Here is a 12,494-nt window from a genome sequence, read left to right on the forward strand (position 1 = left end):
CATACAGAAGTCAGTAGGTTTAACGGTGTATTGCTTAACAGTAAGCGTTTTTTTGTGTCTCAGTGATTGGAAATTGGTTCCCTAATTCAAACTAAATTGTCTCATGAAGACCGTTGATATTTAAATATTTTATAGGCCTGATTTTTTTTTTAAATATTCAAGCATTGTGTAGACGTTTTGTGTTAATCGTGATTTAATTTCAAAATCGATAAACATACCATTATTGGAATCAGTAACCAATTTCTATATTTAAAATTGATTTCACGTCAATTACCTCTTTTCGTAAATATTATCAAATGCTTCAATTTCTCTTTAATTGTTCCAGGCGTTACAATGTGGGAATTGATGACTTTTGGCAAGAAACCTTACGAGTACGTGCCAGCCGCCGATGTTCATATTCTGCTGGAGAAAGGTAACACTTTTGTTTTTATCCATGAGGTACTTAACGAAACACCCATTATAATGATCACATAAAAATAAGAGGTCATCAATAGTAGGATATGGGCGTTTATGGGGTTTTCCCATTATCTTTTCATTGCAGAAAAATCAAAAAGTAAACATCTTATCCAAAACATTTTTTGTTTAAATTTGTAAATTTTGGTAGATTTATCGTAATTACAAAATGTTATTAACTTTATCTTATTCGTTAGGTTTCGTTTTATAAGAAATAGAATTAGACCTCACAGGCAATTTACGAATACGGAATACGACTAGAATTATGAGTAGTCGCATTTTGTTTTAATTTATTGAATAAGAAAATAAGAATTGTCTAGTTGAGTTTATCTACGACCAAGTGTTAAACAGACAAGTGTTGCATTGATCAGCTCGTTGTGACCAAGTTTTTTTCTCCAGGCGAGCGACTACCACAGCCTCACATTTGTACGATCGACATTTACATGCTGCTCATCAAATGCTGGACAGTGGACGCCGAGGCCCGACCCACATTTAAGGAACTCTGCGAGGATTTGTCCAAGATGGCCCGCGACCCACAGCGCTATCTGGTGGTCGACGTAAGCACTCTATGTTGCTCAAGTTTTGTTTAACAATCAACAAACATTTCAGTAAAAATATTAAAGCCGTAATATTTGATAGAAATCGACATTTTTCTGTTCGTTTTGGCAATACTGTGACACTAGTGATGGCGTGAGGTGTTGACAAAACGTTTGTGAACAGCAACACTTTGTTTTGACTTCGTATTCATATTCTTAACACTGCAATGACGATCAACCTAAAAACTGGGTCGAATTTTGGCCGATTTATGTTTGTTTACATCAGTGGTTCTTAACCAAATCAAACAGCGGCCTAATTTTGCGTCAGGACCCATGGTTTGAGAAACTTAAGAAACACTGGTTTCCAAAACTAAACGTACTTAATTGGCCTAAACGCGAGGCAATCACTCTGTGTTATGTATATTGCCTAATCACGATATCTCTTGGTTTCAGAACGATGGAGCGCTTAACGAGCTCCCGAGTCCGGACACAGCTGAGTTCCTTCGGACCTTAGCCAAGGAGGATAATGACGACTTCCCCATCACTGATGCAGAAGAGTATTTGCATCCACAAGCTGTTCCAGGTAAGCACGACCAAACAGACGCGTATCTAGGAATTTTGTTTCAGCGATGAGGTCATATAATGACGTAACAAAGTTAAAAAGCAACCTAAAGAACACCAGACAGTTCGTTTAATATGTTGTTAGAGAAGTGTTTCTTTCACTATTAAAGCTACATTACAAATATGTTGTCGATCCGCGCAAAGCTAAAAAACGCTTTTTTTAATGGGTTTCAAACTAAAACGTTATTTAGAATATTTTTGCAGTTGCGCAATAATGCATAACTCATGATTATCACGCAACTCTAACCACTGTGACGTCACAACGACAGGTGAAGACGACAGTGGCTTCCAGCTTCAGCATGCTCCCAACATGGTTCCATGGAAGAGGCAGCAACAGTCGTCCACCTCCTCCCAGCAACCGTTGCTAGGCATCCGGAGCGGGAGCGGAAGACTCGTGAACGGATTCGACCCGAGGAGGAGCCAGTGGAATGTGAGTAGAAGCGAGTAGCGAGTAGGTGTGTGGGTAGATGCGAGTAGGTGAAAGAGTAATGAGTAGATGCGAGTAGGTGAACGGATTCGACCCGAGAAGGTGCCAGTGGAATGTGAGTGCATGCGAGTAGCGAGTAGTAAGTGGGTACGGGTGGGAAGTAGGCGAGTAGTAAGCTCGTTTTACTAAATGCCTATTAAGTGTTCAAAGCGCCCAAGGCAACAAAAAAATAAGGTTTTTAAATAGAAAACTATTTTTAAGTAAATAAGTAGTAATCTCATATCACAAAATCCCTATTGTTAAGTGTTTGAATCGCTACAAAGAGAATAAAACGGTTTAAAGTAGAAAATATGCGAGTAGTAGGCGAGTACGGGCAATGAGCATAGATATCACATATTACAAAATACCTTATAAATGTGTTTAAAGCGCCTAAGACCCTAAAATGGTTTTCAATAGAAAATATATGAGTAGAAGCAAGTGTGAGTAGTTTCATATAATGCCTATTAAGTGTTTCAAGCGCCTATGACGCCAAAAAGGTGTTTAAATAAAAAATATTAAGTGCACCAACTTAACTAACTTTACAAAAACGATCTTTAAGAACATATTGAAAATTATGTGCCTAGTGTGAATCTTATTTATTGCGATTCGAAAAATATACAATTACGTATGTTTAACGGCCAAACCCAAACTAGGTAGAAGTAATATTAATCAAAAACGAAAAGACAACTTTGAACGAAAGACAACATGAGCTATTTTAAACAACATTATATCTGGGTGCAGTAGTTTATTGGTCGAAATTTCTTTAAAAACTTTATTTTTTATCCAGTCCACTTCTGGCTACGACCGTCGTCTCGATTCTGTCCAGACCACAATGACCAACCTGTCCAGCGTGTCCGGGTCTCTCCCAAACGGCGCCAGCACCCCCTTTGCCTCCGTCACAAACCCCCTCAGCTCCGACCTCGTTTGTGAGGGTGATGACGAAACAATGATGGATGACGTCACGCTGCATCCGCCGGTAAGAGCCTCGTTTTGCTTTCTTGAGATCGCTGTAGCGAACTCGGTCACACCGGCATTAGCTTAAAGACGAGATGCGTCGCTATTTTAAGGTTTGTAAACCGTTAAAGATATGCTTTTTGATGCCAAGGTTTTGCGATTTAAAATGCGGAAAAAATGTTAACAAACGGCTGTAAAGGTTAGATATTTCTTCTATGTTTACCTCTGGTGGCGAAGTTTAATTTTAAAGTTGACATGTTCACTCTTTCAAAGTAACTGAAAATTAGTAGATCCGATACTGGCGTTTTATTAGTTTTTAGCAATTTACAAAATAGCACAATGTCTCACTCAAGTGTATTCATATCCTAGTTGAAATGAACTTAAATACAAACACAATAATGTTACTAAAACAGAAACAGCATTAGTTTCTTGAAAATAATTGCCGAACATTTCAAGTAACTAACAAGTTAGTAACACCAACTGGCATTAAGGACAACTAATGTCAAGGCACCATGTGCTCAGTGACCTTTGACCGCAAGTAATAGAATGCTTACACAATAAATTTAGTCATCAAATACTTGCGTAAGGTAACAACTGTGCATTTTCCACTTGACAGTTCATGCACGGTCCCGGAGGTTCGGTGTTCAATCCCCGCACAATCAGCGAATCGTCGGACGTCTTCACCACGATGCCGATGCACCCAAAGAGAGGAGACGACGCGCACCCGGATATGGTGAGAAAAATGGATACCCCAGTGTCCCGGATTACTGAAAAACGATAAAAGTGAAAGCTCCAGTTTAAACACGCCAGAAATGCTTAGTTTCTAGGTGGAATTTTTTACCACTTTGTCTAATTTTTCAGCTACCCCCCCCCCCCCCCAAAAAAGCTACCCCCCCCCCCCCCAAAAAAAATAATAATATAAATAAGTAAAATGGTACCTAAATGGTAATGTTTTTATTGTACTTCACTCAAAGTTAAGTATTTAGATTTTGCCACATAGAAAAGTCACATAGAAAGAATGCAAACAACTGAAAAGACATTTTGCGTGTTGAATATCTCTACAAAAAAACGCTTTTTGTCACCTTAATTTTGTCAAAATTATTGTTTTTAAATTTTTAAAATAAAAAAACGCACATTGCCAGCGTTGTTCTTAAATCGTTTTTGTACCAGGTTGAATGTGTGATGCCGGATCCACGTCGTGGCATTAGATCGAGGGAGGACAGCTCAACGTTACGTTACAGCGCAGAACCAGTCGCAATGCACCGGCACGAGACTAAACCAAACGGTAAGATATATTATATGCTCAAAAACTTTGAATACAAAACGGAAAATGGCCTAAATTATTAGCGAAAACATTCCACTGTTTTGTTATGCAGGTCCAGCTTAAATTTGGCAGTAAAATCATCAGTTTTCGGGAATTTTTTATTTTTGTGCAAATGTTGGATAACTTGTTTTGTATTAATTCGGATTTTTTTTTTTAGTTTTTCCAATCTATATTTGAAAAGAATAACCATTTCGGCGGTATCTTGATATTAAAAATAATAACAGAACCATTATTACATTGACTCTTTACCCAAGTTTAGATTCCCTTAATTAAAATCGGAAGTAACTCGGGCTAATATAAAAAGAACAAAGAATAAAAGGACAGTGTCGAAAAAAAATTCTGCGCCCGCCTAACAACACTGCACCACATCACATTGCACTGTATAATAGCCACCGTAGAACATCACCCGGTAAATTCACATCACTTTTGTCTGTCTATACTTTTACAAAAATCATTTTGTATAAAGATGGCAAACCGGTTAGCAAGCAGACACAAACTAGGTAAGGGGTTATGGTTCAGTGCTCGCCACCCCCATAGCTCGAAAAACTACGTCATTAAATCCTAAGTTTATATTTTTTTCATTCTAAAACCGACTATAGTCACTGTGGATAAAGTCCCACATTCCCTTGGAAAAGGGTTGGTTTTTTACAGTAATATTAGTTACAAGTTGAGATGCAGAATTGCACAAGTACTACCCGTAACTCCTTGAAAAAAGGATTTTAACAGCAACCACGAATGTTAGATCACTAAAATAACCTTGTAGTTAATCAAAACAGAACAATCAAAAAGTTAAACAAACAGTCATGCTCGTAATTCACTTGAAAACGTCCTAATCTGGTAATCCTTGTGAAAAAAGGACCTTCACCTCCGAAAGCTAACGTTCACTTCGAACATGACGAGGACGGTTACCTGTCGCCTGCCGAGGCGGCCAATAAGAAGCCAGGTTTGTGTCATGTGGCCGGTTGATGTTGCCTGCAGTCGCTTGTGATTGGTCGGTTTGAGTTTGGGCGGGAAAGCTGCTTTTGCGATAGCCTTTCAAAACGATTGGAGTCGATTTTCGTCATCAAATCAAAACGTGCCGATTGTGTGGTTGCTTTTGCTACTGTCTGTAACTAATTTGAGAAAAGTGTAATTGGAAAAATATTTCGAACATAAATACCTGAAATAAATACATCTTTATTGAATCGTAAACCATTGATAGCAGGTTTCTGCTTTTTAATCAATTCTATGCTGACGAGTTTATAATTAGGTTAAACTCAAAGTTTTAAAAGCCCAAGTAAAATACACGATCCGACTTTTTCGTGTTTTTAAACTTTGCTTACAATTTTTTTTTGGGTCACAGGAAATAAATTGACACCTTTTTTCAATTCTGTCCTAATTTCCAAATGAAAAAAATTTCGAGATAAAAATTCCATTTTCAAACAGGCAATGCTTTAATAAGAATATCAAAGCCCATACAGAAGTAGGTATCATTTTGGACGTTTCGAATAAATCTTACGATAATGGTTGGAGGTTGTAGTAAGACGTAATAAGAATATCAAAGCCCATACAAAAGTAGGTTGCATTTTGGACGTTTCGAATAACTCTTTATTTGATATTCTTATTACGTCTTACTACTACCTCCAACCATTATGCTCCAAGGCAATGCTTTGATTTTTAAGTCAGTAGCAAAGGCACCGCTCTTTCGCCAACGACCTGAATCTAATTTGCATGAAGCTGTTCACTGTGTAGTGAGCGGCGAACGAATTTGTGAAAACAGGCTTTTGATTTGATACATACCAATCGATAATAAATCACCAATTGTTGTATATTCGTGTGCGCGTTCGTGTAAAAACTAACTGTTTTGATTAATTTCGATTGCTCGAATGTTTGATCTTGACAATTTTGGAGTGAAGTGTTTTGAAGTGGTTTTAACTGAACAAATATTCCCAGCAACCGTTTGCAGCCAACTTTGCAATACAGAGTTGGAAAAACTTCCAGGTGATTTGTACTTGATTGTAGAGAGTTGAGTGTTGGTTGGTTTTGTGCTTGTTGGATAAAAACTCTAACGACAAGAAAACTATAATAAAGTCTTTGTCGATTTGGTCCGCTTTATTTAAACACTTTTTTCTCCAAATTCTCCTAAATCCTAGTTCAAACCAGTAAGATAATTTAAGCAATGTAAAGCCAACCCGAAAAAAGTGAAGTTTTTTTTAGTATGTAATTTGTAAACGGCAAAAAGTTAAAATTATAGTAAACAAATTTAAAAACTCCATATATTTTGTGCTTCAAATTGGCTGTATTAAAAAAACAGATTAATTTTTTTAACTTTGAAAATCAGGTACAAGCCAATAGAAAACCAGTAGTTTGAAAAGTGTCTATTGGCTTGTTGGCCTCTCTGAAAACTTAAAATCGTGCTTGTTGTAGTTATGATACTTGATTAATAAGGAACTTAGATTAAATTCGCTTTATAAAACTTTTATTCCAGTAAAATTCGCCATTTCCAAATCTTTTCATTGCAATGTTCGCTGGGAAGAATGTGTTAGGTTTGCCTTAAATTTAGTCAACTCCTTCATGTAACTACTTTTCTCCTACTGTGCATAAGCCAGAAATCGGAATTTCGTCGCGAATTTGTTTACACTGTAACTTGTCCTACAACTCCGATTTCATTTTTCAACCGCTGTGAAAAAGTCCCGAACTTAAGAGGCTTAGGAACACTAAACACGGATCTGTTCATAATCTTCAGTAGAAAGAGAGTGGCCCAAATAATAGATAAAAGATTCATTCTTTTATTAGCAAACGTTTCGGCAATTTCTTTTTACTGCACTGCACTGATGGCAAAAGAAATTGCCGAAACGTTTCCTAATAAAAGAATGAATCTTTTATCTATTATTTGGGCCACTCTCTTTCTACTAAGAGGCTTACTCTGCTTAATACTTTGCGTGTTTGTGGCCGTTTTCAAAGGGCCAGCGTTGAAATCTGGAGAAAATGCCCAAGTCCTTTAACTAATTCGATTCAAATGAGAATGTGACGCTTCTCTAATCCACCAAATACTCAGTGAAAATCAAAACAGATTCGACAAGTTTTCATTGCGATCATGTAAATTCATTATACGGTAGCAATACCAATAATAACGAGAATTTCTTTCAAAAGGTATTTACGGTCAAGCGATGAATTCTCCCATTTTTAAACGTCTTGTAGTCGGTGAATTTAAAGTTGATTGTCGCCAAACACCTTAAGCTAGCACACTACACGCTTTTGTTTATTGGCATTTGGCTACTTTGGTAAATTGTTCTAAAGAAATGGATTATTTTTGGTATTATCGTAAAGCTTCATGTGGCATTTGTATGATGTCTCCTTCAGTACCTGGACTTAAATGACACTTTCTCAGTTATTTGGCGCTATTAAGGTAATGGTCAAATGTTTTTATAACATAATGCTGGTTTGTGTAGATTTTTAAACAATGCATAAACATAGAATATTCAAGAATTCAATTCGATTTTCTGGAATGTTCTGGATATTTTTAAAGTGTTTTCTTTAAAAACCTTCGATTTTATAAACTTTAATCCCTACACAAATTTAGCGAAAAAATACAGAGTTTCATTTTAAGCATTTGTTGCTGTCCAAAGATGTAACACCATTAGGTTTTCGTATTATTTGTTGATTAAAACTCTAGTACTATGGACTATGGACACCATTCCAATAGTTATAACATTACTACTAGCGCGTTATATTTATCGTTATCGTTGTTTTTGTTTTTGCTCGATACTTTATGTTGCCTTGGAGAATTACCATCGACATTTGTGCCCATATCTTGCCTGTATTATTTGCAGCTGTGGAAGCATGTTTTGATTGCACAGCTGAAAAACGCTTTTTTATTTTCAAAGTTTATTTCAACTCAAATTTGGACTGAAGCTAATTGTTCACTAGGGCTTCCTTGGAAAAATTTCATAAACATAAAAAGAAAAGTTTTTTTTAGTGTGTAGTTTTTGTATGGTCTACAATAAGGGATTTCCGATACTTGTATTTTACCCGATACCGGCTCCCGATATTTTGGAGAAAAAGTATCGCGTTGCGATTCGATACCAGTGACGTCATTACTATGCTTATCCAAGCAATTTAGATAAACTTGACAATTTTAAAGGTATTTGTTTCCATTTTATGTTAGGCCAAAATTTGATTTGGCGTCAAGAAGCTGAATTACAACCCAACATTTTTCGATAAATTTATCTCTCAAAGGTAAAATCACTACATTTTATGACAAATCAAGTCTAAAAACTTCCACATTAATTTGATATCGGATCGATAATTATACCGCCCTAGTATCGGACGAGTAACGATACCACTTGGTATCGGTCACCGACTCTGATCCGGTATTATCGGACATTCCTGCAACCCAGTATCGGACTAGTAACGATACTACCACTCGGTATCGGATATCGATATTATCGGAACTCCCTATCTAACGTATAGAATCTTTACCATTACACACGAACTTTTCCAATCATCGTGAGTTTTAATTTCATCAAAATCTTTTCGCTTTCAGAGTACTTCGACACCCGGGAATTCCCCCCGTCCCCTACGTCACTCTTCGGGCCCCCGAACGTGTTCAGTATGGCGCCACCTAGCGCATCGTCGGTAGCCAATCCAGAATACGAGGCAACTTTTCCACAAACCGGTAAATTAGGCCAAAGTGACAAATATAACGTCGCATTTAAGTTTTTTTTTTTACATTTTTAACTTAAAAATAATGTATTTACTTTTATCAAAAATCGAGTTCCTTTCTTGTGATTCAAAAGGAAAATAACAATGTTTTTTAACCAAAAATAGCACTTTACTTTTTTAACATTGATTTTATAATTTTTTATTAAATAAAACACGCCAGTTTGTTGGAGAACGGCACGTGCCTTAGGAGACCACTTTTTCACAAGCTGGTAAATTAGGCCATAGTGACAACAGAACGCCGCATTTTATACCTTTATAAAAAAATGAAATTTTAAAAGAAATGTGTTTGTTATATAGGTACTCGTTCGATACTAGGGTGGTCTCGGTGTCAAACCGTTTTAAAATGATAATGGAATTTTATCCATGGTGCGACTTAATGTAGCGATTTTACCTTATAAGGCAAATTATTTAAACAATAGTAGGTTAACAATTGGAGGTTATAAACTTATTGGCCAATGTTTAAGACATTCCCAATCGCATCCCAACAAAAGCCAAATAACTTTATTTAATCCTCAGATCGCAAATCTCCTCGCAAAAGTGCAGTAGACGAGGCTGGCTACGAAGTCCCTTTTTCCCCCCACGACATCACAAGCAACCTGCACAACGACAACGTCGAGTACGAGAACACCCAGGCCCCGCCCCCCGCCACGCCCTCCGCGCTCTCGGCCAATCACGAGGCCGTGCTCACCTTACGTCACTCGTCGCAGAGCGGGGAAAGCTCGACGTCGGAAAAACGTGACTCGGGGATGCAATCGGACGAGGACGAGCCCAAAAAACGCCCGAGCGCCGTCGCCAATCCCATCTACGTCACCACTGGTAACGTCATGGATGACGTCACACCCGCCAGCGGACAGCGCGAAGACAAAACGTCGCCCGACTACGTTAACGTTTGCGTGGACAAGGGGTTTAAGGACGACGACATTTTCACCCTTTTGGACGAAAAAAAGGGGGCTGGCCTGGGGCCCGGGGTCCTGGGGGTCAAGGGGGTCGAAGGGCCGGTGACGCGGACTTACTCGGAACCCGATAGCGGCGTCGGGATCGAAGTGGCCGTCGATAATTTGCTTTATCACAAACTTGGGGATTAAAGCGACGCTGGCCGGTATAGTTTTCGGTGTTTTCCCCGTCGGTGCTTTCCCGCCGCGGAGATCCCCCAACTGAGGAACTGAGGCGTTTTGGGGAAATCGAGAAACAAACGAAAAATTCGGCAAACTGGCGATAAAACTTAACAACCATACAAACATGAACTATCGGCGTATCGCTGCTGCGTATTCGCCTGAAATCTTTACGCAAAATTGCGTTTTTTCACGTGTTTTTTTTACGTTCGCCCTACACTAGCGTTCTAGCTACGTGTCAGTATTCTGGCCACTTTTTCCCGTTTGTATCACGTCGTGCAATTGACTGTAGGCCAACTCATATTGCCTACTCCATTGAGCACTTGTGTCCAGCACTACAATGGTAGTAACCCTGGTTTCTAAACAGCTTCCGTAAAGAAACCTCTTTGCATTCGTGAAAAAACTGTTTTTCGACGATTGCGTCACGTTACAAAGCCCAACCATAAGAGCGGTGGTTTCATTTTAATCAAAATAGCGGTTTGTATTATATTTGCAAATATCTTGGGGTACCTCTAGCACGGGTAAAAAAGTATTCTTTTTACGTTCGCTACCCCTTTAGGATTAAAATGCCAGCGATTGGAAAAAGTGACATTATGAACTAAACACAAAGGTCAACCACTAAAAAAAGTGTAAGACTCGATTTGTTTTTGATTGGAAACGGTTTTGCTGTACAGCTGTGTACACACATCTTTATTTCTGCGCAGAAAAGTTTACCAAACTAGAAAATGCGCCCTCAATTGCCCCGGCCTTTCTATATTTGTGCGTGCGGCGCAAAGGCAACCACAGGTGCATTTTTTTCCCTGCCAATTTGTTCCGCGTCCGAGTGTTAATCGTGCCGTCGCCGTAAACTTTCGTTACAAACTTTGTAAATGGCCGTTTTTGTCTAATTCTAAATAGGGTAATCAGGTGGCACTTTATAAAGACAAATTCTGTTTATTCCCACCAAGCTTTCGCACAAACGTGCTTAATCAGGTCAAAGTAGAAATGAAAGCAATAAAAATGCACGTAAAAGCACAAGCGCAAGATTTTATTTGCTTTCATTTCTACTTTGACCTGATACAGCACGGTTATGCGAAAGCCTGTTTAAAATTCAATACAATTTGTCTTTATTTAGTACCACTTTGATCACCCTATTTTGTTTTACAGGTTGGTTCACACTAGACTCGTTTTGCGTTTTTCGGTTAGGAGCAGTGGTGTAATTTAATTTTTTTGTTAGCCGGTTCTATCACAAAATTCATCAAATAAGATGCAAAAGTCCATTGACAGTAACCAGTAATGCTAACCGGTTCGCTGATCTCAAAAAAACTTAGTGGGACGGTTCTATAGAACCGGTGCGAACCGGCTGAATCCCACTACTAGTTAGGAGCGAGGAAATTTGCCGTTAACGCTGGCAACGTGTTTTGTGTGTAAAATAAATGACGCTAGCGTTTTGCGCCAGACGCTAACGCCAGACGCAAGACGCATCTAGTATGAGCCAACTTCAACAGCAAAGTGGTCTTTCGTTTTTGCTGATGAAACCTTTTTAATGCGTCATGTTGTACTTTTTTGCGTTTTTTTACCCAGCGATTGAGATTATTTTGCGCGTAACTGTATCGTCATCTTGCGCGGGAAAAACGGGGGGTGCAAAGGGGTGTTTTTAATCCCCTGATTACCCCTCGCAAAAATCGTGGCCTGACACGATTGTCAACCCCCTTTGTAGCCTACGCTTGACCAAATTACGATATCAATAAACCTTGATATTTGTGTTTGGTATTTTACGGTTTGTATCTGGCCTTTAGGAAACAACTCATTTTTTGCCTTGGAATTGATTGTTTTAATTGATTTAGAAGCGCCCATGGGCTTTGCGTCATATAGCGCCCACAGTTAAAACTCATTTCTGTCGAAATTAGGCTGACGTTGGATATTTGTAAAACTTTTGCTGTCAGACGAATCATTTTGAGTCCGATTTTTAAAATGATATCACAATTTGTTTGCACTTTGGTCTTTTTGCAATCAAGTGATCTCTTTTCTCTTGCGCGGCCTGCAGTTGTATACATCAGTGTTTTTTTAGTGTTTCTTTATCAACGCTCGTCCCCTAGTTTCATGTATAGTATCAGGGCTTCAGCGCGGCGCTATTTTAAGTCCACAAGTTCCGGTTATTTCAAATAGAAAATTTCATAACGTTTTTTGCAGGGTTGCCACAAAGTCTATTTAATTTCTTTAAAAACCCTATGTTTTTCCCGAAAATAGCTTTATAGTAAATTTTTCTTTATTTCCAGATAAGCTGGGTGTTTAAAAATTTTCGTGGTAAAACAAATTTTTCAAGTAAACTTGTTAATGTTTTG

At 38.3% G+C, this 12,494-nt stretch overlaps 1 protein-coding gene across 1 annotated transcript in view; it reads left to right on the forward strand.

Annotated features, from left to right (window-relative positions):
- LOC146134558 (epidermal growth factor receptor-like) overlaps nucleotides 1–12,055 on the forward strand; it is an 87,713-nt gene extending 75,658 nt beyond the window's left edge. The window contains exons 23-32 of the mRNA XM_083397533.1: nucleotides 326–412; nucleotides 853–1,010; nucleotides 1,443–1,594; nucleotides 1,893–2,040; nucleotides 2,864–3,052; nucleotides 3,647–3,763; nucleotides 4,201–4,315; nucleotides 5,211–5,297; nucleotides 8,880–9,011; nucleotides 9,575–12,055. Coding sequence (XP_083253659.1) covers nucleotides 326–412; nucleotides 853–1,010; nucleotides 1,443–1,594; nucleotides 1,893–2,040; nucleotides 2,864–3,052; nucleotides 3,647–3,763; nucleotides 4,201–4,315; nucleotides 5,211–5,297; nucleotides 8,880–9,011; nucleotides 9,575–10,143 — 1,754 coding nt within the window. The 3' untranslated portion in view covers nucleotides 10,144–12,055. The remainder of the gene's footprint in view (nucleotides 1–325; nucleotides 413–852; nucleotides 1,011–1,442; nucleotides 1,595–1,892; nucleotides 2,041–2,863; nucleotides 3,053–3,646; nucleotides 3,764–4,200; nucleotides 4,316–5,210; nucleotides 5,298–8,879; nucleotides 9,012–9,574) is intronic.
- The last annotated feature ends 439 nt before the right edge of the window (nucleotides 12,056–12,494 follow it).

The sequence above is a fragment of the Ascidiella aspersa genome, chromosome 9 (genome assembly GCF_963924565.1).
Source record: "Ascidiella aspersa chromosome 9, kaAscAspe10.2, whole genome shotgun sequence".
Classification (NCBI taxonomy): domain Eukaryota; kingdom Metazoa; phylum Chordata; class Ascidiacea; order Phlebobranchia; family Ascidiidae; genus Ascidiella; species Ascidiella aspersa.